Source organism: Spermophilus citellus (assembly GCF_964194105.1).
Source record: "Spermophilus citellus genome assembly, chromosome: 13".
Classification (NCBI taxonomy): Eukaryota; Metazoa; Chordata; class Mammalia; order Rodentia; family Sciuridae; genus Spermophilus; species Spermophilus citellus.
This window is the reverse complement of record NC_138193.1, coordinates 110,147,886-110,169,974: the sequence shown is the minus strand read 5'-3', so window position 1 is coordinate 110,169,974 and position 22,089 is coordinate 110,147,886. Positions and strand designations below refer to the sequence as shown.

General features: G+C 36.7%; 1 protein-coding gene across 1 annotated transcript in view; it reads left to right on the top strand.

The window, feature by feature from the left end:
• TAF1B (TATA-box binding protein associated factor, RNA polymerase I subunit B) overlaps nt 1–22,089 on the top strand; it is a 73,804-nt gene that overhangs the window by 27,023 nt on the left and 24,692 nt on the right. The window contains exon 8 of the mRNA XM_081264129.1: nt 407–506. Within this exon, the coding sequence (XP_081120255.1) occupies nt 407–506 (100 nt within the window). The remainder of the gene's footprint in view (nt 1–406; nt 507–22,089) is intronic.

The following is a 22,089-nucleotide window of genomic DNA, read 5'->3' as shown; positions in this document are numbered from 1 at the left end:
TGACTAGCATCTGCCATGCACTGGGATAGGTGTTAGGGACAGAAGGTCGGATAAGGAAAACAGGGGGCAAGGAAGGTCTCCCTAAAGAAGTGATTGACAAGATGAGCAGGAACTAGGGATTAAGGAATGCTAGGCTGGGGAGGCTGGTGGTAAGCTGACAGAGAAGACCCATATTTCCTAGATGTATTAAATCTATTTCATAAGTTTTAAGAGACTCAGATAATTGGCTAAATAGTCTCACACATGGATACAAAGAATAATAGATATCATTGGATTTATCCTTAACAAATATGTGGGAGACAGTATATGCTTAGCTAATTCTTTCCCTTTGAAATAAGAGACTTTCAGAAAGAGTTCAAGTCAATACCGAGTTCTAACTGAAATGTTTTCTTTTAAAAAAATATAGATTTGTTGAAGAGGGCCATATTCCCTACATAAATGCATTCCAGCATTTTCCAGAAGAGATGAAATTATATGGGCGTGACAAAGGAATTTTTGCTATAGAGGTAAGTTATTTTACTTTTAGTTAGTAATAAGACACAGTAATTTCTCTCTTAGTATTTGGTGTTGGAGTTTTTTAAATTTCTACAATCTTGTTTTGTCCAAACATGTAATATTAACTTTAATTTAATGAAGAGTAGGATTATTATTTATTTTTCTTATGTAGCTTGTTTGAAAAAGATGTTTTTTGCTGTTATTTGTACATTATGTTGCTTTGAGGAAAGAAAAGAAAGTTAAACCTTATTTCAAGAGGCATTATGTTAATTCTAATAATTTCTAGGCCAACCTGAATAACTTAGTGAGATCCTATCTCAAAACAAAATTTAAAAATGGATGGAAATTTAGCTCAGAGGTAGAATGCTCCTGGTTTTGATCCCTAGTAGCTCAAATAACACCGAAAACAACCAACAAAATCATTATTATTATTTTTCTGTGTCACAGTGGATTCTCATTCTCTTGTAAATACTATAGTCAGGAAGAGGTCCAGCTTCTAGAGATGGTGGAGTAAAGAAGCTGCAAATCTTCTTCCTCAAAAACAACTCAGGTCTTGGGAAATTGACCAGAGGCAAATAATAAATTGAGAAGTATTCATTAAAAACTCTTGAACTTTGGGTAAGAACTGTGAGTCTGGTATTATTACTTAAATTTGCTCTCATCTGTCACCCCAACCTTACTCCCAACTGGTGCTTCCAGGAAAGGGTGGCTGTTACTGTAGTACATTAGAAATGAGTATCTGACAGAATTAGAGTAGGCACTCTGTCTGTGGTTGCTGTTACCCATAGTTAACTATAGTCCAATATTAAATGAAAAAAAAAGAAAGAAAACCTCATACATTTTAAATAGCATACCACTTTGAATAATGTGATAAAATCTCAAGCCATCCTGCTTATACCCCCAACCCCCTGCATAGGATGTGAATCCTTTGTACAGTGTACCCATAGTCTTTATGGCCTACCCACAGGATAGTCACTTAGTAGCCATCTTGATTATCAAATCAACTATTGGAGTATCAGTATGCCAATGCTTGTGTATCAATATCAGTATGCCTTAATTTAAATGGCCCCAAGTCACGAGTTCAAAGCCAGCCTCAGCAAAAGTGACGAGTTCAAAGCCAGCCTCAGCAAAAGTGAGGCACTAAGCAACTCTGACACTGTCTTGAAATAAAATACAATAGAGCTGGAGATGTGGTTCAGAGGTCAAGTCCCCCACAAAAAAGACCTCAAAACACAAGAGTCAGGTTGCTGGCAATTCAGTTACACCAAAGAGAAATGCTTCCTTTCATTGAAAAGGTGAAAGTACAATAAGATATTTTGAGCAAGACTGCATTTACATTACTTTCATTACAGTATATCATTCTATTTTATTATTAGTTATTATTAACTTTACTCTGCCTAATTTATAAACTAAACTTAATGACAGGCATGATGTATAGGAAAAACACAATATATATTGAGTTTGGTTCTGTCAGGGGTTTCAAGGCATCTACTGAGGGTCTTGGAACATGACCTGTGTGGTAAGAGGGACTGTTGTAGTTTATGTTGGAAGAAAAGCAAGTTAATAAGAGGGACGCTATCAGTGATTAAAAAGAGGAAATTTGAATGCCAAAGAATTAAGAGAGTTCCTGGCAAATCGGATGTAGCTCTTCAATAGTTTTGTTAAGCGATTGATTCTCTTTCTAATTGTGTTGTAAAATCAGAGGCAATGGGAAGGATGCCTGTTTGTTTTTATATGATTTTTGTGAGAATTATGCTGAAGAGAAAATGTTTCATTTATTTTTTGTTATGAGGACTTAGTAGATAATTATAACCTGAATTTTGTTTACTATAAGATGAAATAAACTTGTTTGCTTTTTAATTTTCTCAAAGTCCTTACCAACCCCTTCACTATTTATGAATAAAATTTGACCTGTTTTTCAAGTGGATTCACTTTGAGTGACTTTTATTGGTATAAGTTACATCCACACCAGTGGATACACTGGACAAAAGGATGATGAGAATAGAGAAGTAGGAAAAGAATGCATGTTGTTATAACAGTCGCATTGTGCTTGGCGCAGTGGCGTGCACCCCTGTAATCCTAGCAGCTCAGAAGGCTGAGGCAGGATTTTTAAGCCAGAAGTGGCTCTACCATAAAATCCTAGCCAAATGTGGGAGCAGTTTCAGTAGATTTGGTAAGCAGGAAGTAAGCTTGGAAGTGGGTTCCCAGGGCTGCTGTCTTTAGTTACATTGTACTTTATACCCAGGAGAGACTGGATGTGCTCTCTACCACTTGACCTGGAGAAAAGAAAAAAGAAATAATAATAATGCTTCCTATGTTCCAGATTGGCCTGGTTTTACATACTTTATAACTCATTTATTACTCATGCCATTCCCATGAAATCTGTTGTGTGCATTATTATCATTATTATACCTGATTTACAGATGAGGAATCTAAGACATAGTGAACTTAGGCGGTTTGCCTAGTACTCTTACTCTAAATGTAGTCCACAATGGCTAAGTCAGGCCTTAGTTTGGAGGGAGACAGAATAGAGGGACCATACAAACCGTGAAGATTGAATGAGGGGCAGAGCAGGGAGGGAAAAGGAGGGGTAGGACATTAAGCCAAACCAGGGGCTTCAGACTAGTTAGTAAAACCAACAGGTGGCCCTCAGGCAGAATGGCACCCTGAACCAAGAGGCAGGGGATAGAGGATAAATCTGGAGGGTGGTCCAGGCTGGTAGTGAAGATGGGGAGCTGTCCTGTTTGTGGCATGAGGCCATGCTGGCTAGTTGGAGGGGCCTCCTGAGGTGTGGTTCTTTCTGAAAAGGCAGGTTAGTGTTTCTCAGCTCGGGCAGGGTTGAGATCACTGATTTAAATGACCGAGGACACCGAAGACATCTCTTGTTTTTTTTCAGCCATGACTCCAGACCCAACTGACTGTCAGAGGTGTGGTTAAATAACTGGACTTGGATGAAATCAGGGAGAAAAATAATGAAGTATCAAGTGCTCCTTCCATCTCTGGAGTCCTGCTTGAATCTGAGGGAATAATACAAGTTCTTAGCCTTAGAATGAGCCTTGACTTAAAGCTAATGGTTTGTCATCTTTTTAATGGCATGCCACACCTACTGAACTTCCTGGGCATGCCTTGGACAATACTAAGGGTATCCTATTATAAAGTAGGAGGATTTTTATTTCACAACTGAAAATTTTTTTGTGACTTGTGATCTGAACCTCGTTTAAATATTCTACTAAAAGGGAAGAACATTTGATTCCCTAAATTCTAGATGTGTGCCTTATGTCTTTGTATTTGTTCAGTTTTCCTAGAGTGACCAGTGAAACTGAGTTATGTTTGCGTTGGATACCAGTTTTGTCTTGGTTAATAAAAAAAAATTATTCTCAGGGCCTGGCAAAGTGGTGTACACCGGTAATCCTGGCTACTTGGGAGACTGAGGTAGGACAATCACAAGTTCAAGGCTAGCCTGAGTGACTTGATGAGATCCTGTCTCAAAATAAAATGTTTTAAAAAAGGGCTAGGGGGTGTAGCTTAGTGGTTGAATGCTTATGCAGGAGTCAATGAGTTCAATCCCAAGTACTGAAAAATGAAAAAATAAAAATCTCCCTCTCTTATGTGTCTATCCCTGCTTTCTTCCCCTACTTTCTTCCTCCCTCCTCTCCTGTAATTGCCAGCATGTTCTGTATCTCACATCCTGACGGACTGGGGTTTAATGTGATTTTTCACAGCAATTTACTACTCAAGTTATATGGATAATTTTTGCTTTATTAAGGTTATTTGTATGTTTTGCTGCTACCTGACAGTATTTTGTTGTCTTTAATTCCCTAACCAAATTGTATGCTTCTCAGGAATAGATACCCAAATCTTTAATGTAGAATCATGCACTATTAAACATGGAAGGAGCCAGGAGCAGTGATTCACACCTGTAATTCCAGCTACTGGGGAGGCTGAGGCAGGAGGGTCTCAAGTTCAAGGCCAGCTTGGGCAACTTAGCAAGACCCTATCTCAAAATAAAAAATAAGAAAGAGCTAGGGATATAGCTCAGTGGTAGAGCAGCCTTGGATTCAGTCACCAGGTGGGTCCCCAACTCTCCCTTACCACACACACACACACACAATAAAAGACAACTGGAGGGAAATTTGGATTTGGAGATCAGTTAGTCTGCTTTTTTAATTTTTCCAATAAGGAAACAGACCTAAGAAGAACTATGATTTGAGAATGAATAAATCTGTCCTTCATTAGAAATGTCCTTCATTTTCAGGAGGATTATGTGAGGTAATATATGCAAAATGCAGGTGCATCATGGATATTCAAATGATAGCATCTCCCTTCTAGGCCCTAGGATGGAGGAACTTTTCCCCTGAGGTGGGGATTAAGTTGCTTGTAAAAAAAAAAAAAAAAAAAAAATCTATGATTTTTGAAAAGTAAAGGTTTCATTTTAAAATTCTGTTAACTTTTTAATGTGTCCATTTCTAACTTTTCTCAAAGAAAATTCCAGGAAATCCATGGATATACAAAGGGATGGTATATCTTGCTTCTTATTATGGTATTTTATACTTTGACTTATAAAGGATATTGCTTCCTAAGCTGAATTTATATACTTGGGATTGGCATCTAACTGGCAGTTTCCTTTGTAATTAGGAAATTTAGTTTTACTTTCTGTATACTCACCTAGAAGCTCAAATTTTACTCTGCAAACATAATTATTTTCAAAAATTATTTTCCTTGTCCTTTCAAATACTTATAAATCCATTGTTGCTAAATATTTAAATAATTGCAAGAGTGACTTACAATACACAGAATAAAGAGATTGTTTCTGTAACAGCCATTGTGGCTCACATTTCTCAGTAGCCTTAATCCTTTAGTAAGATTTATACTTTTCTCTAGTATGGTAAGCAGTACCTGTGGGTATTTTAGTCACATTTATTTTTGGTGATGATTCAGGATTTCAGACTGAAATATTATGTTCTCAGTACTCCATTACATCTAAGCTATTCTCTCCCCTTCCTTTAACAATTTGAGACTTAATTTTATAAATTAAGAGGTGAAATGAGTTATGTTTACTTGCTCTCGTTTATTTTCTTTTAATATTTATTTTTTAATTGTAGTTGGACACAATACCTCTATTTCGTTTATTTATTTTTATGTGGTGCTGAGGATGGAACCAAGGGCCCTGCACGTGCGAGGCAAGCACTCTACCGCTGAGCCACAACCCCAGCCCCCTCTTGTTTATTTTTGTTCTGAACAAATATTCATTTTACTTATCATATTAATTATAGTTGGTTCTCCTTGTCCTCAGTTCTCACATCGTAGATCAAAACTATTCTAAAAAGAATTGAGTCATTCCCTATGCAATATAGTATACTAACTATTTACAAAGCATTTATATTCTGTTAGGTATTATAAGCAATCTAAGGATGATTTAAAGTGATATAGAAGGTGTGCATATATTATGCAAATCACTGCACCATTTTATACAAGGGATTTAAGCTCCACAGATTTGGAATCCACAGGGGTTCCTAGAACCAACCCCTCTACCTTAAAGAGATGACTGTACTGAGAGAGGAATGTTGAATTCTCCACATATGATGGCAACTTTTTCTTCACATTCTCTCAGTTTTTACTTCAAAAATTGGACCTTTTGTTACATGTATAATACTTAGGATAATTTGTCTTCTTAATGAATTGACTCTTATCATAATGTAATGTCACTTCCCCCCCCCAGTTATATTTCTTTTTTAGATATCTACATTGTCTAATATTAACATCTCCTCCTCCTCCTCCTCCTCCTCCTCCTTCTTCTTCTATGTTTCTACTCTGTATTTTTTTGAATCTTTTATTTTCAACCTCTGTGTCCCTATATTTAAAGTCGATTTCTGGGAGAATTTATATTTCTTTAGTCATAGATGGACACAATACCTTTATTTTATTCGTTTATTTTTATGTGGTGCTGAGGATTGAACCCAGTACCTCACACATGCTAGTTAACTGCTCTACCACTGAGCTACAACTGCAGCCCCAAGGCTTGACCTTTTATCCACTCAGATAACTTCTGCCTTTTAATTAGAAAATACAAGCTTTTTACATTTGATGTAATTACTAATATATATGGTCATGTTTGAATCTACCACATATTATTTATTCTTTCTGTTCCTATTCCTTTTTTTCTGTTTTTTTGCTTTCCTTTGAATTAACTAAGAATGTTTTATAATTCTGTTTTATCTTTACTGTTGATTTATTGACTGAATCTCCTTATTTTCTTTCTTCGTAGTTGCTCTAGAGTTTACAGTGTCGTCATTAACTTATTACCGTCTACTTCAACTAATGGTAAACACTTATGGGTATAACCTAAGACCCTTACAACAGGATCATTCCACTATTCGCCTTCATCTTTTAGCAGCAAACATTTCACTTTTGTTATAAATCCTATAGTGCTTTGGGATTATTTTTCCTTTAAACAATTATTTGTCTCTTGAAGAAATTAAAAATGAAAAAGCATTTTATATTTACATACATATTTGCTATTTCTGGCATTCTTTTTGTTTAAACCCATATTTCTGTGTAAAAAATGACCTTTACATTTTTTATAGTAGAAATTTGACAATTCTTCTGTTTTTTCTTGGTCTAAAAAGTCTTGCCCTGGGGCTGGGGTTGTGGCTCAGGAGTAGAGCGTTGGCCTGGAGGAGCTGGGTTCATCCTCAGCACCACATAAAAATAAAGAAAGAAAGATAGATATTGTGTTCAACTACAACTAAACAAACAAACAAACAAAAAAACAACTCTTGCCTTACTTTTGGAAAGACATTTTCACTAAGTGAATTCTGGACTTAGGTTTTTCTTTCAGTTTATTTGATAGATAAATATGTCATTCCATTGTTTTCAGGCCTGATTTCTTTCTTTTTAGTTAACTCATAAAGGGTACCTGGCCAGCTCAGTCAGTAGAGTATAAGCCTCTTAATTGACAGGATATTTGTAAATTTTTATAGGTTACAGTGTGATATTCCTACACATGTATCCAGTGCATATGGTAAGTTCAGGTGGTTGGCATACCTGTCACCTCAAACATTTACCTTCTCTTCAGTGGAGAACATTCAAGTATACATCTTTACTAACTATTTTAAAATATTTGATCATTTTTCATCAGCCATAATTACTCTACTGTGGCACAGAACATTAGAAATTATTCGTCCTTCCCAGCTGCACCCCCGAACCTGTTAATCATCCTCTTTCCATCTTCCTTTCCCCAGTACCCTTCCCAGCCTCTGTTAACCACTCTTCTACTCTACTCCTGTGAGTTTATCTTTTTAGCTTCCACAAATAAATGAGAACATGTGGAATTTAACTTTGTGTGTTTAACTTAATCTAGTGCCTTCTCAGCTTATCTCTGTGTCATGCACTATAGGATTCCATTCTTTTTTCACAGGTGAATAATATTCTTTTGTGTACTTGTACACATTTTCTTTATCAATTTATCTGACAATGGACATCTTGGTTGATTTCATATCATTCTAACTGAGGGTAGATGCTATTTTTGGGGGGTTTTGATTTGCATTTCTTTGATGATTAGTGATGTTGAGCATTTTTTAATATACTTGTTGGCCATTTGTATATCTTCTTTTGAGAAATGTCTGTTTAGATCACTTTCTCACTTTTAAATTGGTTATTTGGAGGTTTTTTGTTGTTGTTGTTGTTGTTGTTAAGTTCCTCGTACTATCTGTGATATCGTCATTTGTCAGTTGAGTAGCTTGCACACATTTCATCCCATCCTGTAGTTTGTTTGTTAGCTCTGTTGATTATTTCCTCTGCTGTGTGGAGGCTTTTCAGTTTGATGTAATCCCATTTGTCAACTTTTGGCTTTGTTGCCTGAGTCTTTGGGATCATATATATTAAAAAAAAAAAATCATTGTTCAAACCATTGTCCTAGAGCATTTTTCTTATTTTCTTCTAATAGTTTCATAATTTCACATTTTATAGTTAAGTCTTTGCTTTTTGTTAATGATGAGAGATAAAAATCTAGTTTTTTCCTTTGTATATAGATCTCCATTTTTCCCAGCATCTGTCATTTCTCCAGAGTTTGTTCTTTGTGCCTTTGTCAAAAATATGTTTGCTATAAATTTCTGGACTTACTTCTGGCTTCTGTATTCTGTTCCATTGATCTTTGTGTCTGTTTTTTAGGCCATTATCACACTTTGGGCTACTGTAACTTTGTGTAGTATGTTTTGAAGTCAGGTATTGTGATGCCACCAATTTTGTTCTTTTTTCTCAGGATTACTTTGGTTATTTGGAGGTTCAGTGGTTCCATATGAGTTTTAGTAGTGATTTTTTCTGTTTCTGTGGAAACTCATGTGTGTCTGTGTGTGTATGCGCGCGAGCTAGAGATTTAATCCAGGGATGCTTTACCACTGAGCCACATCCCCAGCCCTTTTCATTTTTTATTTTGAGACAAGGTCTCACTAAGTTGCTTTGGTCTCACTAAGTTGCTGAGGCTGGCCTTGAACTTGGGATCTTTCTGTCTCAGCTTCCTGGGTTGCTGAGATTATAGACATGCACTATCAAACCTGGCTATAATTGGTATTGTGCTAGAGATTACATTGAATATAGATGACTTTGGGCAGAATCTGTAGATCACAAATGGACATTTTAACAAATTTAATTCTTTCAGTACATAGATATGGGATGTCTTTCTTTTTTTTTTTTTTTTTTCTTTCAGTGTTGGGGATTAAACCTAGAGTCTCCTGCATGTTAGGCCAAGTGTTCTACCAGTGAGCTACCACCCTAGCCCATGTCTTTATTTAGTTTTTAAAATGTATTCAGCTAGTCTATATTTTAATTCATTTATATTCAGGTGTTTTTGTTTTTGTTGGTACTAGAGATTGAGCTCTGGGCACTCAACCACTGAGCCACATCCCCAGCCCCAGACTTATTACTGATAGGTAATAATCTACACTTGTCATTTTAATAAGTGTTTTCTGGTTGTATATTGTTTATACAGTAGTTTGTATATTTTTTATTCCTTTCTTCTCTTCTTATTGTTAATCTTTGTGGTTTGGTGGTTTTCTGGAATGATATGGTTTGGTTCCTTTTCCCTTTCTTGTTTGTGTGTCCACTCTACCAGTGAGTTCTATACTCATGTGTTTTTCGTGATGGCAGTTATATCCTTTCACTTCTTGATCCTGGACTCAATCCTAAGTCCTTCTTAAACAAGGGATGTAGTGGTGATGAATTCCTTCAGCTTTTGCTTGTCTGATTATGATGTAAGTGCCTTGGAGAGCACCACCTTGGGGTTGAGTTCTTTGGGGTTTTCTTTGAACTCCATGGATTTGGATATCCATATCTCTACCCAGATGTGGGAAATTTCTAGCTCTTATTCTTTAATATGCTCTCTGTGCCTTTTTTGGTCTCCTCTCCCTATGAGACTCCCATGAGGAGGACATTTGGTTGCTTAGCGGTGTCATAGGAGGCTTTCTTCACTCACCTTCATTCTCCCTGCCCGCTCCTCTGATGAGTTTCCCCTCCAACTTTTGAGTTAACTCAAAAGACCTGTCTTCAAATTTAGGAATTCTTTCTCCTGCTTGATCTAGCTTATTGTGGCTCTTACATTTTTATTTCATTCATTGAATTCTTCAGTGGTAAGATTTTTCTTTGGTTCTTTTTTATAATATCTCTCTCAGTGTTGTATTTCTCCTTCAGATCATGAATTGGTTTCCTTCATTGAATTGTTTGTATTCTCTTTATCTCACTGAACTTCCTTAAGATCATCATTTTAGATTTTTTTTCTTTTTTTAACATTTTATAAATTTCTTTCTTTCTTTTCTTTTCTTTTCTTTCTTTTCTTTCTTTCCTGGAGTACTATTTCTGGGGAGTTATTTTGTTCCCTTGCAAGTGTCATGCTCATTTGCTCTCTCTTGTTTCTTGTGCAGTAGTCACCTTGTCCAATTTTATAGTGGCACCTCCCCCAACTTCCCCCAACCTCACCAGGAGAGATTTATTCCTAAGAATGCTCGCTAGGGTACTGTTTGGTAGGTATGTTAGTTTTTTTTTTTTTTTTGCATATTTTTTTATTGATTTTTTAAAGCATTACATAGCTCATGATATATCATCTTTCATACATTTGACTCAAATTGTGTTTTGAACTCCCATTTTCACCCCAAATACAGATTGCAGAATCACATCTGTTACATATTCACATTTTTACATAATGCCATATTAGTGACTGTTGTATTCTGCTACCTTTCCTATCCCCTACTATCCCCCCTCCCCTCCCCTCCCCTCCCATCTTCCCTCTCTACCTCCCCTGCTGTTGTTCAATTCTCTCCCTTTTTTTTCCCTGGTATGTTAGTTTTGATTGTGGATGAACTCAGTCGTGTGGTCTCTGTGCAGGAGTCCTTGTCAGTGGTCTCTGGTTTTATTCGTGGTGTGCAGCTTTGGGAGTTTGTGAGAGCGGTGGTGTAGCAGTTTTGCTGGGGCAGGGAAGCTGCTTAATCACTGTCAGGCTGAGGGTGGGTACCTGCAGCTGCTGCTGACTGACTGTGCAGCAGACCCTCTGGTGGGGAGGACCACTGTCCAGCTGGCTTTTGAGCTGGACTCCACCTTATGGGGGCACTGAGGGCTGACCAGCTGTGTGCTCCTAACCAAAGGGCAGGGACCACCATCTAGATAACTGTCAGGTAAAGCTAGTGTGTGCAGGTGCTGTAGTCCAATTGACTTCTAGTGAGTTCTTGGGAGAAGAGCAGGGATGCCACTTGATTGGCTGTGGGTACATGGGGGCCTGTCAGGCCAACCAGCTGTGTAGTGGGCTTGCTGGGGTGTGGTAGGTCCACCACTGAGATGGCTTTCAGGTCCACCACTGAGATGGGCTTGGATGCTTATGGGTGCTATGAGCTGTTAGCCAGGCTCACCTGCTGGCCTTCTGATGGGAAGTCATTCTGCTGTCATTCCTGTTTTTGCTTTTCTCGATGTAATATGCCTTTATTTCTTCTAACTACTTTTAAGATTGGATTGTCCTGTGCCTTGTCGTGGTTTTCTTTGTTTCTTCTGATTGGGGTTCATTTGCCTTAGGGGGTTTTGTTGTTGTTGTGGTGTTAGTACTGGGAATTGAAACCAGGACTTTGCACATGCTCGGCAAGCACTGTACCTCAGAGCTACATCCCCAGCCCTCATTTTTTAGATTGATGGGTGTATAATTCATCAAATTTGGAAATTTTTTATCCATTATTTTTTGAAAGATTCTGTCCTCCTCTTGCTTTTTTCTGGAATACCAGTTAAATGTTAGACCGTTTGACATTGTCCCACATGCATTAAGGCTTCTTTCTTTTCTTTTCTCACTTCCTTTTCTTTCTTTCACTTGTTTTGTTTTTGTTTTAGTTTTCTTGTTTAGTGTGTTTCATTTTGATTATTTCTATTAACGGTCTTCAGATTCACCTATCTCTACCTCTTGAATGAGTATCTAATCCATTGTTAAATGGATCCAATGTATTTTTTAATTTAAATACAGTAGTTTTCATTTCTAAAACTTTTAATATTGTTTTTTTCTATTTCTCATTATTTCGTGTTTTCTTTTATATCCTTGAGTGTATTGATAGTATGATAGATGTTTTAAGGATTTTGTCTACTATTTTCATTGTCTGTATTATTTCTAGGTCTGTTTCTATGGATTGGTTTTTCTAAAGAGCTTGTCTAATGCCTTCAGTATTAGGACGTTCCTGTAGTCTGGCTGTTGGCTTTTGTGAGCTCTCGACTTTTGAACTATTGCTTTCCCCCATCTTGCCTTAGTTTTTTTCTCATTTGCATAAATCAGTACTCACCTGAAGACTTGAGAGGACCCTTTTGCAGATCTCTGGAGCTCTTTCTACATCCAGCTTTATCCTCTCAGGTACTCTGCCTGCACATCTTAGCCATCTCAATTTCCAGGAATCCAGGCTCTGAATCTCCACTGTACCACTGAGCTGTTTCACTCCTGCTGCCTTCAGGCAGCAAGATGGGGTTGTTTGTTTCTCTTCTATGAAGATTTTAGTCCTGTGCTGCCTATGTCATGCCTGAAACCTTTTAGACACGTTCTATACAGTGTGTTAGTCGGCTTTCCATCACTGTGACAGAATACCTGAAACAATTTAAAGGAGGAAAGATTTATTTGGACTTAGGGTTTTGGCCTCACTACTGTGGGCGTGGAGTGAGGTGGAAAATCATGGTGGGAACGCGAGGCAGAACAGAGCTGCTCATTTCATGCAGCAGGGAAGCACAGAGATAAGTGGAAGCGTCCAGGGATAGAACGTGTCTTTCAAAGGCATGCCCGGAGTGACCTACCTCCCCAGGTCTCCACCACCTCCCAACAGCTGGAGGGCAAGCCTCAGCCCATGAGCCTTTGGGAATATTCCACTTCCCCACTTATGATACCAGTTCTCTATTGTTTATGGTGGAATGGTGATTTCCATTGTAATTAATCTTTGGTGGGCAGAAACAGAAGAATTTAAATACTAATTTTTAGGCACTTGTAAATAGGTTAGCATTCAAACGCTTTTTAAATGTTACCTAAACAATTCTTTCTCAATTGCCTGAAAGTATCTCATTACTCATTCATTCACAGATTTTTTTAAATTGTAGTCTATTTATTAATATTATCACTAGTCTGATCTTTGCTGAAATTTTTGCCCCCAGATAGAACATGTTATTGGAGGGTCCTGGTTTTGTTTATACAAAATACTTGCCCTAGTAGTAATCCCTTTTGTTGACTATTTTTTCTTTTGTTGTTAGTAGATTTTAATTGATAATTCATAGTTGTATACACTTACGGGATACATTATGGTGCCTTTATATATATGTAGCATATAGAATGATTAATCAAGCTAACTAACATACATATTGCATTGCTTTACCTGTCATTTTTATGGTAAGCCATCTGAAATTTGCTCTTAATTATTTTGAAATAACAGTATATTATTATTGACTACTCCCATTGCTGCACATAGATCTCAAAACTTACTTCTCCTGTGGGTCTGAAACTTTGTACCCTTTCACCAACAATGCTGCATTTCCTCCCACCCTGCCTACATCCACCAAACTCGGTAACCATTGTTTTACTATACTTCTGTAAGTTCATCTTTTTATAAGTGAGATCATTTAGTATTTGTCTTTCTCTGCCTGACTTATTTCACTTAGCATAATGTCCTCTAGGTTCATCCACATTGTCACAAATGACAACATTTTCTTCTTTTTAAAGGCTGAGTAGTATTCCATTTTAAATGTGTATCACATATTCTTTATTTATTCATAATTAATGGATTCTTGACTCTGTATCTTAGCTATTGCACACAGTGCTTCAGTGAATATGGAAGTCCACCTTTCCTTCAGCATATTGATTTCAGTTCTTTTGGATATATATACCCCATAAGAGAATTGCTGTTTTTTTGAGGAACACCCACACCATTTATCATGATGGGTCTACTGATTTATATTTCCTCCCACAACTCTTTGAATACTTGTTATCTTCCATCTTTTTAAAATTAATCTTGAATGAAGGCAGAGATAAAATAAGATTTCTTATAGAAATTTTGATGGAAAGTACAAATACGAGAGTACGTCTTGAAGCAACCATTGCTGTTTGCTTTTTTCATTTATTTTTTGAGGTTTTTTAAAATAAACTTTATTTTGGAATAATTTAAAATTCACAGAAAAGTTGCAGTAATCAAAACAGTTATGTAGCCTTCTCCCAGATTTAGTTATTGTTAGCATTTTTTTCTCTTTTGTTTTAGTATTTGTGCCGTTCTTCCCGTCTACTTATATATCTACATAATTGTATTTCTAAGTCACTGAGGTTTAGCCTTTTTACACAGAATACTTCAGCAGATGTTTCCTAAGAATAGAAATATTCTCTTACATAACTGCAATTTAGTTGTCAATTTTTTATTCTCTTTAGAGCTGTATAGTATCCATATATCACAATTGACTTAACTAGTTCTTTACTGATAGTGGTTTTGTGATTAAGGAGAAAAGGCTAAAATAAGGTACCTAGGTAATCAAACATACAAAAGTAGAAAGAATTCAAATGTCTATAACAGAAAAATGAATGTGTTATATTCATACAGTGCTACATTAAACGACTACAAAAATGAACTGCTGCAAGCACTGTGAATGACATCATGTTGAATGTGAAAAAGAATGCTCTGAAAACTATGCAGTGGGGTGCCATTTTGACAAACAAGCAAGTTAATGATGGTGGAAATCCAGGATACTCTGGAGGGGGCGGATGAGTAGGAAAGGAGTACATTAGGTAGGTACATTTCCTCAGTCAGGTTGTTCCTCAGATTTAGGGTTGTTATTGAATATCATATTTTAGAACTTACAAATATGTTAAATATATTCTGTATTTTTCAAAATTTTTAGGGTAGCTAGAGGATATCGTTTAAGTAGAATTTCTAAACAAGAATAGTAAAAGGCAGTATGTGATGGGAGAGTTTTTGCATGAGTATTGTACCCCCAAACAAAAGGTTTTTTTGTTTTTGTTTTTAAAGAGATAGAGAGAGAGAGAGAGAGAGAGAGAGAATTTTTTAATATTTATTTTTTAGTTTTCGGTGGACACAGCATCTTTGTTTGTATGTGGTGCTGAGGATCGAATCTAGGCCGCACTCATGCCAGGTGAGCATGCTACCGCTTGAGCCACATCCCCAGCCCCAAAGTTTTAAACTCTCTCAGAGTGGGGACTATATTTAATGATTCTGTTTTATGATCTGTATTCCCTAATGTACTTACATATGCATGTTAAGGATTCAGTTTGTGTGTATTGATTAAAAGATTTAAAATAGTTATCAAACAATAAATATATTTTTATACTCGTGGGATTTTTCAAATTGATTTCCTGGAGTTCTTTCCACCTAAGTAGGAAGTATCCAGACCTGCCTCTGAAGTAGTCATGTAATAGACTGAGGGCCATGAAATAATGGTATTTGACTAAAAATGAAAAGCATTTTGTCAAATTTTAATGGTAGATGTATAAGGGATATTAATTCTGTTTATAAGCAAGGACTTTAATAATAAGAATTATGGGTGTGCCAGTATCACTCATATGAAAATCAGTGTATGAGATAAATAATCTTATCAGTTAATTTGTATTCTCCACCAGTATACTGAAACCAATAGTCAATTACTCAGGTTAGAAAGTGTATCTGTGAGGCTACATTTACGTAGGAGAACCATACTTCATATTCTCACGTGGATTTGGTATCTGTAATTTAGTTTGATCCTGGGCTAGTACCCTGTACCCAACCCAGCATTCTCAGCCTACAGTTTCCCTCCCCAACTTCCTAGGAGAAGAGAATGGAAACTTGGTTTTACAGTAATCTAAGCACAACCAAATATTGACAGTGGTAAATCTGCTGCTAAAATAATTGGATAACCCTTCCAAAATTAAATACAAATTGGTTGGAGATTATCTACTCTTCTGGACAGCATCTTTTAATCTCCTGTAGTATTAATCTGTAAAATTGAAACATAGTTATAGATCAATCAGCAGAATCTTTGGAGAATAGACAAATATTAAGGAGGTCTTCAAAAGGTTTTTCCCAACTCTGATCCTGGGGCCAAAAGAGATTACCGTCTTCTATTCAGTTGGCAAGTCCTTAATGGTCTTTATTTCATAATTCTGCATTTGTTCATAAGGATTTTATTTGTCTGTATAAATTAACAATATGCTTGTAAATATTTCTTACCCTCAAGACCAAGACTGTGTTTCACATAAAATAATGTGTTTAACACAAACTGAAACCAGACTTCAGAAGTAAAAAAGTATTTTTTGTTACTACATGGCAGATTTACAATCATTAAGATAATTCTTTTTAAACAATATTTTTAGTTGTAAGTGGACACAATATCTTTCTTTTTCTTTCCCTCTCTCTCCTTCTCTCTCCCTCTCTCTCCCTCTCCCTCCCTTTCTCTCTCCCCCACTCTCTCTCTCTCTCTCCTCTGCCTCATACATGCTAGGCAAGTGCTCTACCACTGAGCTACAACTCCATTCCTCATTGAGATTATTCTAACAGAACAGGTATTCAAGATAAATCATAATATAAATGGAATTTATCCTTCCATAAATAATATATTACAGTGCTTTGTTATCATTATTATAGTTTTATTCATTTTCAGTTTTCCTTTTAATAAAGAAGTTGTGATGGTTTGGATTAACAGGTGCATAATGCCTTAGCTTTTCAGCTGAATTGCTTCAAAACAAAAATAAGAAGAAGGGTGCGGCATGCACTTTTTTTTTTTTTAATAGCTCAGCAGGAAGTTTGCCTCTGACAGGGTATTGTAATCTGCTTTATCACAGGAGCCTGCTGTTGTGTAACAGAAACTCTAGCTTGTCCTTGCCTGTCTTAAAGCATTGCTTCATGAAGGAAAATAAACTCCCTGGAATATTTGTGATATTCAATTAAAATGCTTTCCCAAGCACTCCATTTTAAATGCATGCTGGAACAATTTATTATAGCTTTGTGGTCTTTTACATAACATATTACACTTGTGATTTCTTACTGTTGTGTAATTAAATGGATCTGTATCACTCTAGGAACCCTATGTATCATATTCATTGTATCTTTTAGATACATCTGTAGCCAAGTGGAGTAATAGTCCCTCCTTCCCCGCCCCACTTTTTTATAGAAAAAGGGGAAGGTTTGAGATGCCTTCAGTCAACTATTGATTTTATTAACAGGCAGCCTTTCTTCATTGTGTGCCTTGCATTTGCTCACAAAAGTGCATTCACTGTTCTATAGTATGTTGAAACTTTTAAATGGAAATGGCTTTTCATTAACAAAGAAAGCATTTTCTTACCCCCTTCCATGTCTTTACTTTCTCCACTAAGTCTTGGCTTCTTGGGCAGCTGTACCTCCACCAGAAATGACAAAAGGTGCAATTGTGCTCAGAGATGGCCATGAAGATAATGCCAGGGGAGGGGGGGCTGTTCTTCTATCTCTGTTTATTTTTGTTATTCCATAAAGCTGAGCACACCTTGAAAACAACCCCCTCCTCCAAGAAAGCTTTAAAACCCCTCTCAAACCTTATCCTGGGTAAGCCATCTCTTTCCCTTAAGTTGTTCTGTAGTATTTAAGAGGGCACCTATGTCTCAGTAACCACAAAGCTATCAAAATTCACCTAAAACGGGACGGAGAACAAAGTACAGAAGATGTTAGTTGTCCTCCTTTCCACACAGGCCAGGAGGTTTTTCAGTCGGTCCGCGTTTCCCTGGCTGCCCAGCAGTCAGGAGAGGAGGTGGGTGGTGCGCACGCACGAAGCTTCAGTTCTCCCAGGCGTGTCCTCTTCTGTGCTGTGACTTCCAGCCCAGTGACAGCCTTTGCATTTTGTTTATTTGTTCATTTAATTTGAAGGTGATCTTCTGCTCCTTTTTCTGCCTCTTATGCTTCTCTCTCTCTCTCTCTCTCTCTCTCTCTCTCTCTCTCTCTCTCAACAGTGCCCAGGATCAAATCCAGAGCATTATATATTTGCTGCTTCACTTTTTGCTTCTAGTAAAAATCTTTTGGTCCATGTGGTAGACCAAGCTGAAAATCTAGTCTCTTTCATAGTCTCTTTCAGGGGTACCATTTCTATCAAAGGGTTAAATCACTGGTAGAACCAAAGTATTGGGCTTAGATACACTTGTCTCTATTAAATACAATTTATTCTGTCAATGATAGGCAGGAGGGTTACTTTGGAGTTCAGTCATGATTTTTCTTTATTTTTGTAGATTTTAAACAGTCAGACCAATTTCTAAACGAATAATATGTAGCGTATTATTCTACAACAGTCCTTGGCAGTGTTTCCAAATTCTCTCAGAAATTAGTTATTTCATCATCTCTCTCCAGATTTGTCAAGAAGGGATAAAGAGGAAACTGGAAGTTCATTCTGAAGCACATCTCCAGTATTTCAAATGTTGATAAACAACATTCTGATCTTCTCTCTGAATGAGTAAAATGTAAAGACACGGACGGAGCTGGCTCAGCCAGATCCACTGAGCGGACACTTTGCCATGATGATTCATTTTGCTTCAAAGCAGTCTTACAGCCTTTGTGAAACTGGGTCCCTTTTGGCTGAAGGAAGAAAAAGACTCTTCCAGAGCTGTCAGTCATATCTTAAGCACCTCCAAATGAAGGTCTTATTGGATCAAGTTTTCAAACACTCTTAGACTTCAAACTTTACTCTAGATTTGTCTGTCATCTTAACTCTGTGGGCCACTGGAAATCCTTGGGATTGTTTGTGCAATCTTAGAATAATAATCTGACAGTTTAAAATCTACCCGAGGGAAATTAAGGTGAGTATAATGATAACAGGTGTTCTCAGTTCCTCTGGTTCCCACTCCTCCCTTCCAGAATTGCTACTGCCAGATGGCACTAGTAGAAACCAGTTGATGTTGTCTTGTTCGTGGCCTTTCTTGACATCTTAACCATCACTGCAATGCATGTGTGTGTTTCTCTTTTCAAGCTCACAACATAAAACCATCTGAGGGTTTCTGCTAATCTGTAAGAAAAATAAAGATGGAAGGCCCCTATATTTTCACTTACTTTTTGCTTCCCTCAACTGATACATTCTGTTCCCTGGGATTCACAGCAATATCATTAACCCTACAGGTTCTCAAGCTTTAGTATACCTAAAAATATGCTGAAGACTCATTTAACTTGCAGCTTTTTGGACCCAGGGTCAAAGACAGATTTAGGAAGTCTGGTATAGTGTAGGATCTAAGAAGAGGTATTCTTAATAAGTGTCTTGCACATGATTCTGAGGGGGATGTTGTGTTGCTTCTGTCTTTCCTTTGTTATTCCACCTTGTTTCTTGAAAGATTTGAGGTAGTAGTAGACTCATTAGCCCAAGGGTCAATAGAAAGCAAAATGCTGTTGTACTTTACTAAACATGCAAAGTTTTAAACAGGACTCTGTGAGCCTCTTATTTTACCAACTACATCAGATTCCACTTACCTAGTGAAAATATACTGCAAATCCACACAGCTTCTAAAATCCTTCCCTTGAGTGTGTTTTTATAAGACAAATGCATTTTCTACAAGTCAGTCTAAAATAGTCATTGAAAATAGTTATCTTATGTGATAGTTATCCATGTTTTAGAATCTTGTAATTTTTTAGTTGTCAATGGCCTTTATTTTTATTTATTTATATGTGGTGCTGAGAATCGAACCCAGTGCCTCACACATGCTAGGCAAACGCTCTACCACTGAGCCACAACCCTAGAATCTTAATCTTTGTGAGATAGTTATCTAAGTTTTAGAATCTTATCAATATTAGAAACTGACTCTCCACTCTAGACTAAGAACAGTTTGACAGAGACAAAAATGTTTCACAGTCCTCTTATTCTCTAAAACCATGCTAAGCAGCCTGCCCCAGGCCTTGTGCCAAAGGTCAGATATTTTGATGAGCAGGCAATGCAGGCCCCCTAACTGGCCTGGCTCAGTTATACTGGGTGCACAAGTGGCATGGGGGATTTCCATAGCCAGGCCCTATAGGTATAATCGAGATATGTGCTGTTGGTGGCAGGAGGTAGCATTCTGATGCTTTTGATGACATCTCCTGGGACAGAAATAATGTGCAGTGGTGATATCCAATCATAAATATCTAACTTTATTTGAGGCATTAAAAACCAAAGCCCTTTGGTCTTATATTAGAATCACTAAGTGGTAGGTATAATTTCTGGGCAAGAGATTCTACACATACTATATTATCTTTCTGCTCAGTAAGTTTTGTCTTCTGGGAAAGGCAGACCCATATCTTGGTGATATATACTTAATAGTTTAATAACTCCATCTCCCATTTCCTGTTACTAAGAGATTTTATATGAAATAAAGGTAGATGTGAGCAAGTAATATAGATTTTAAATGTATATAGATTTTATGTATGTTGAATTTTTTAAAAATCTTCAGCTTTACTTAACTTTTTTTTTTTTCTTGGTACTGAGGATTGAACTCAGGGGCACTTTGCCACTGAGGTACATTCCAGCCCTTTTTTGTGTTTTATTTAGAGACAGGGTCTCCCTGAGTTTCTTAGAGCCTTGCTAGGTTGCTGAGGCTGACTTTGAACTCTCCCGAGCTGCTGGAATAACATGCATGACCTACCACATCCAGCTTTATTTACTTTTAATTGTGACTGTTCAAATATATTGTGAGTTTTTTCCCCTTTAGGCAAATATTACTTAGGTTCATTTTTTATACTTTTTTATTATGCAAAAATATGCATAACATGGAATTTAACATTTTCATCATTTTTCAGAGTGCAGTCCAGTAGCATTGAGTATATCACATTGTCGTGCAACCATCACCACCATCCATCACCCAGGCTTTTCCATCTTCCTAAACTGAAACTCCACACCCATTTCATAGCACTGATTTCCTATTCCTCATATGCTCCAGCTCCTGGTAAATAGTCTACTTCCTGTCTCTGAATTTGACTACTCCAAGTAGCCCATATAAAGGGAATCATATAATATTTTTCTTTTCATGTTTGATTTATTTTACTTAACATAATGTTTTTAAGGAATATCCATGTTGTAGTTCTGTCAGAATTTCATTCTTTTTTAAGAGTGAATAATCCTGTTGTAGGGATATGCCACATCTTGTTTATCCATTTGTCCATAGACATTTAGGTTGTTTCCACTTTTTAGCTATTATGAATAATGGTCCTGAAAATGTCAGTATACAGATATCTGTTCGAGTTATCTGCTTTCAATTCTGTTGGGTAAATATCCAAAGAAATGCAATTGCTGGATGATATGGTGGGTCTATTTTCAATTTTTTTGAAACACAACAATATACTTTGTTTTTGTGGTGTTAGGAATTAAAGTCAGGGCCTTGCACACACTAGGCCAGCTCTCTACCACCAAGCTGTGTAATGTTTTTGAATATTATTTGTTCTTATTGTAAAAAGTAATATGTTCAGAATGATTAAGAAGAATGTTGAATATAATGAGAAGTGTGATAAGATAAAAATCATCCCCAATCCAATTTCTTATGGTTACCATTAACATTGGGTATTTTAAAAAATATTTTTTAATTATAGGAAGACATAATACTTTTATTTATTTTATTTTTATGTGGTGCGGAGGATCGAACCCAATGCCTCACACATGGGAGGCAAGCACTCTACCATGAGCTACAACCCCAGCCCAACATTTGGTATTTTTTTATTGTCTTATTTAATGTTTATAACATATTTGCAAAATTAGGATTGAAGACTATACACAAATTTGTCTACCCTTATTTAAACTCAGTATTTGATATAAAATATGTATTTTCCTAAGTCACAGAGCAGCCTAGCAGCCTAGCTATTTAGTATGATATGTATAACATCTAGTGTAGAAGTTCAGTAGTGAAGAATTCATAGAGGGAAATATTTTCCAGTTACTGAAAACTATATATTCACAAATTATCTAATAAAATTAGAAAATTTTCACAAAATGTGTCATGTAAAAATGCAGAAGATGAAACTACCTAATTTACCTTGTACAAAAGCCATGAACCAGGGCTGGGGTTGTGGCTCAGTCATAGAGCACTTGCCTTGCATGTGTGAGGCACTGGGTTCAATTCTCAGCACCGAATATAAATAAATGAATAAAATAAAGGTCCAT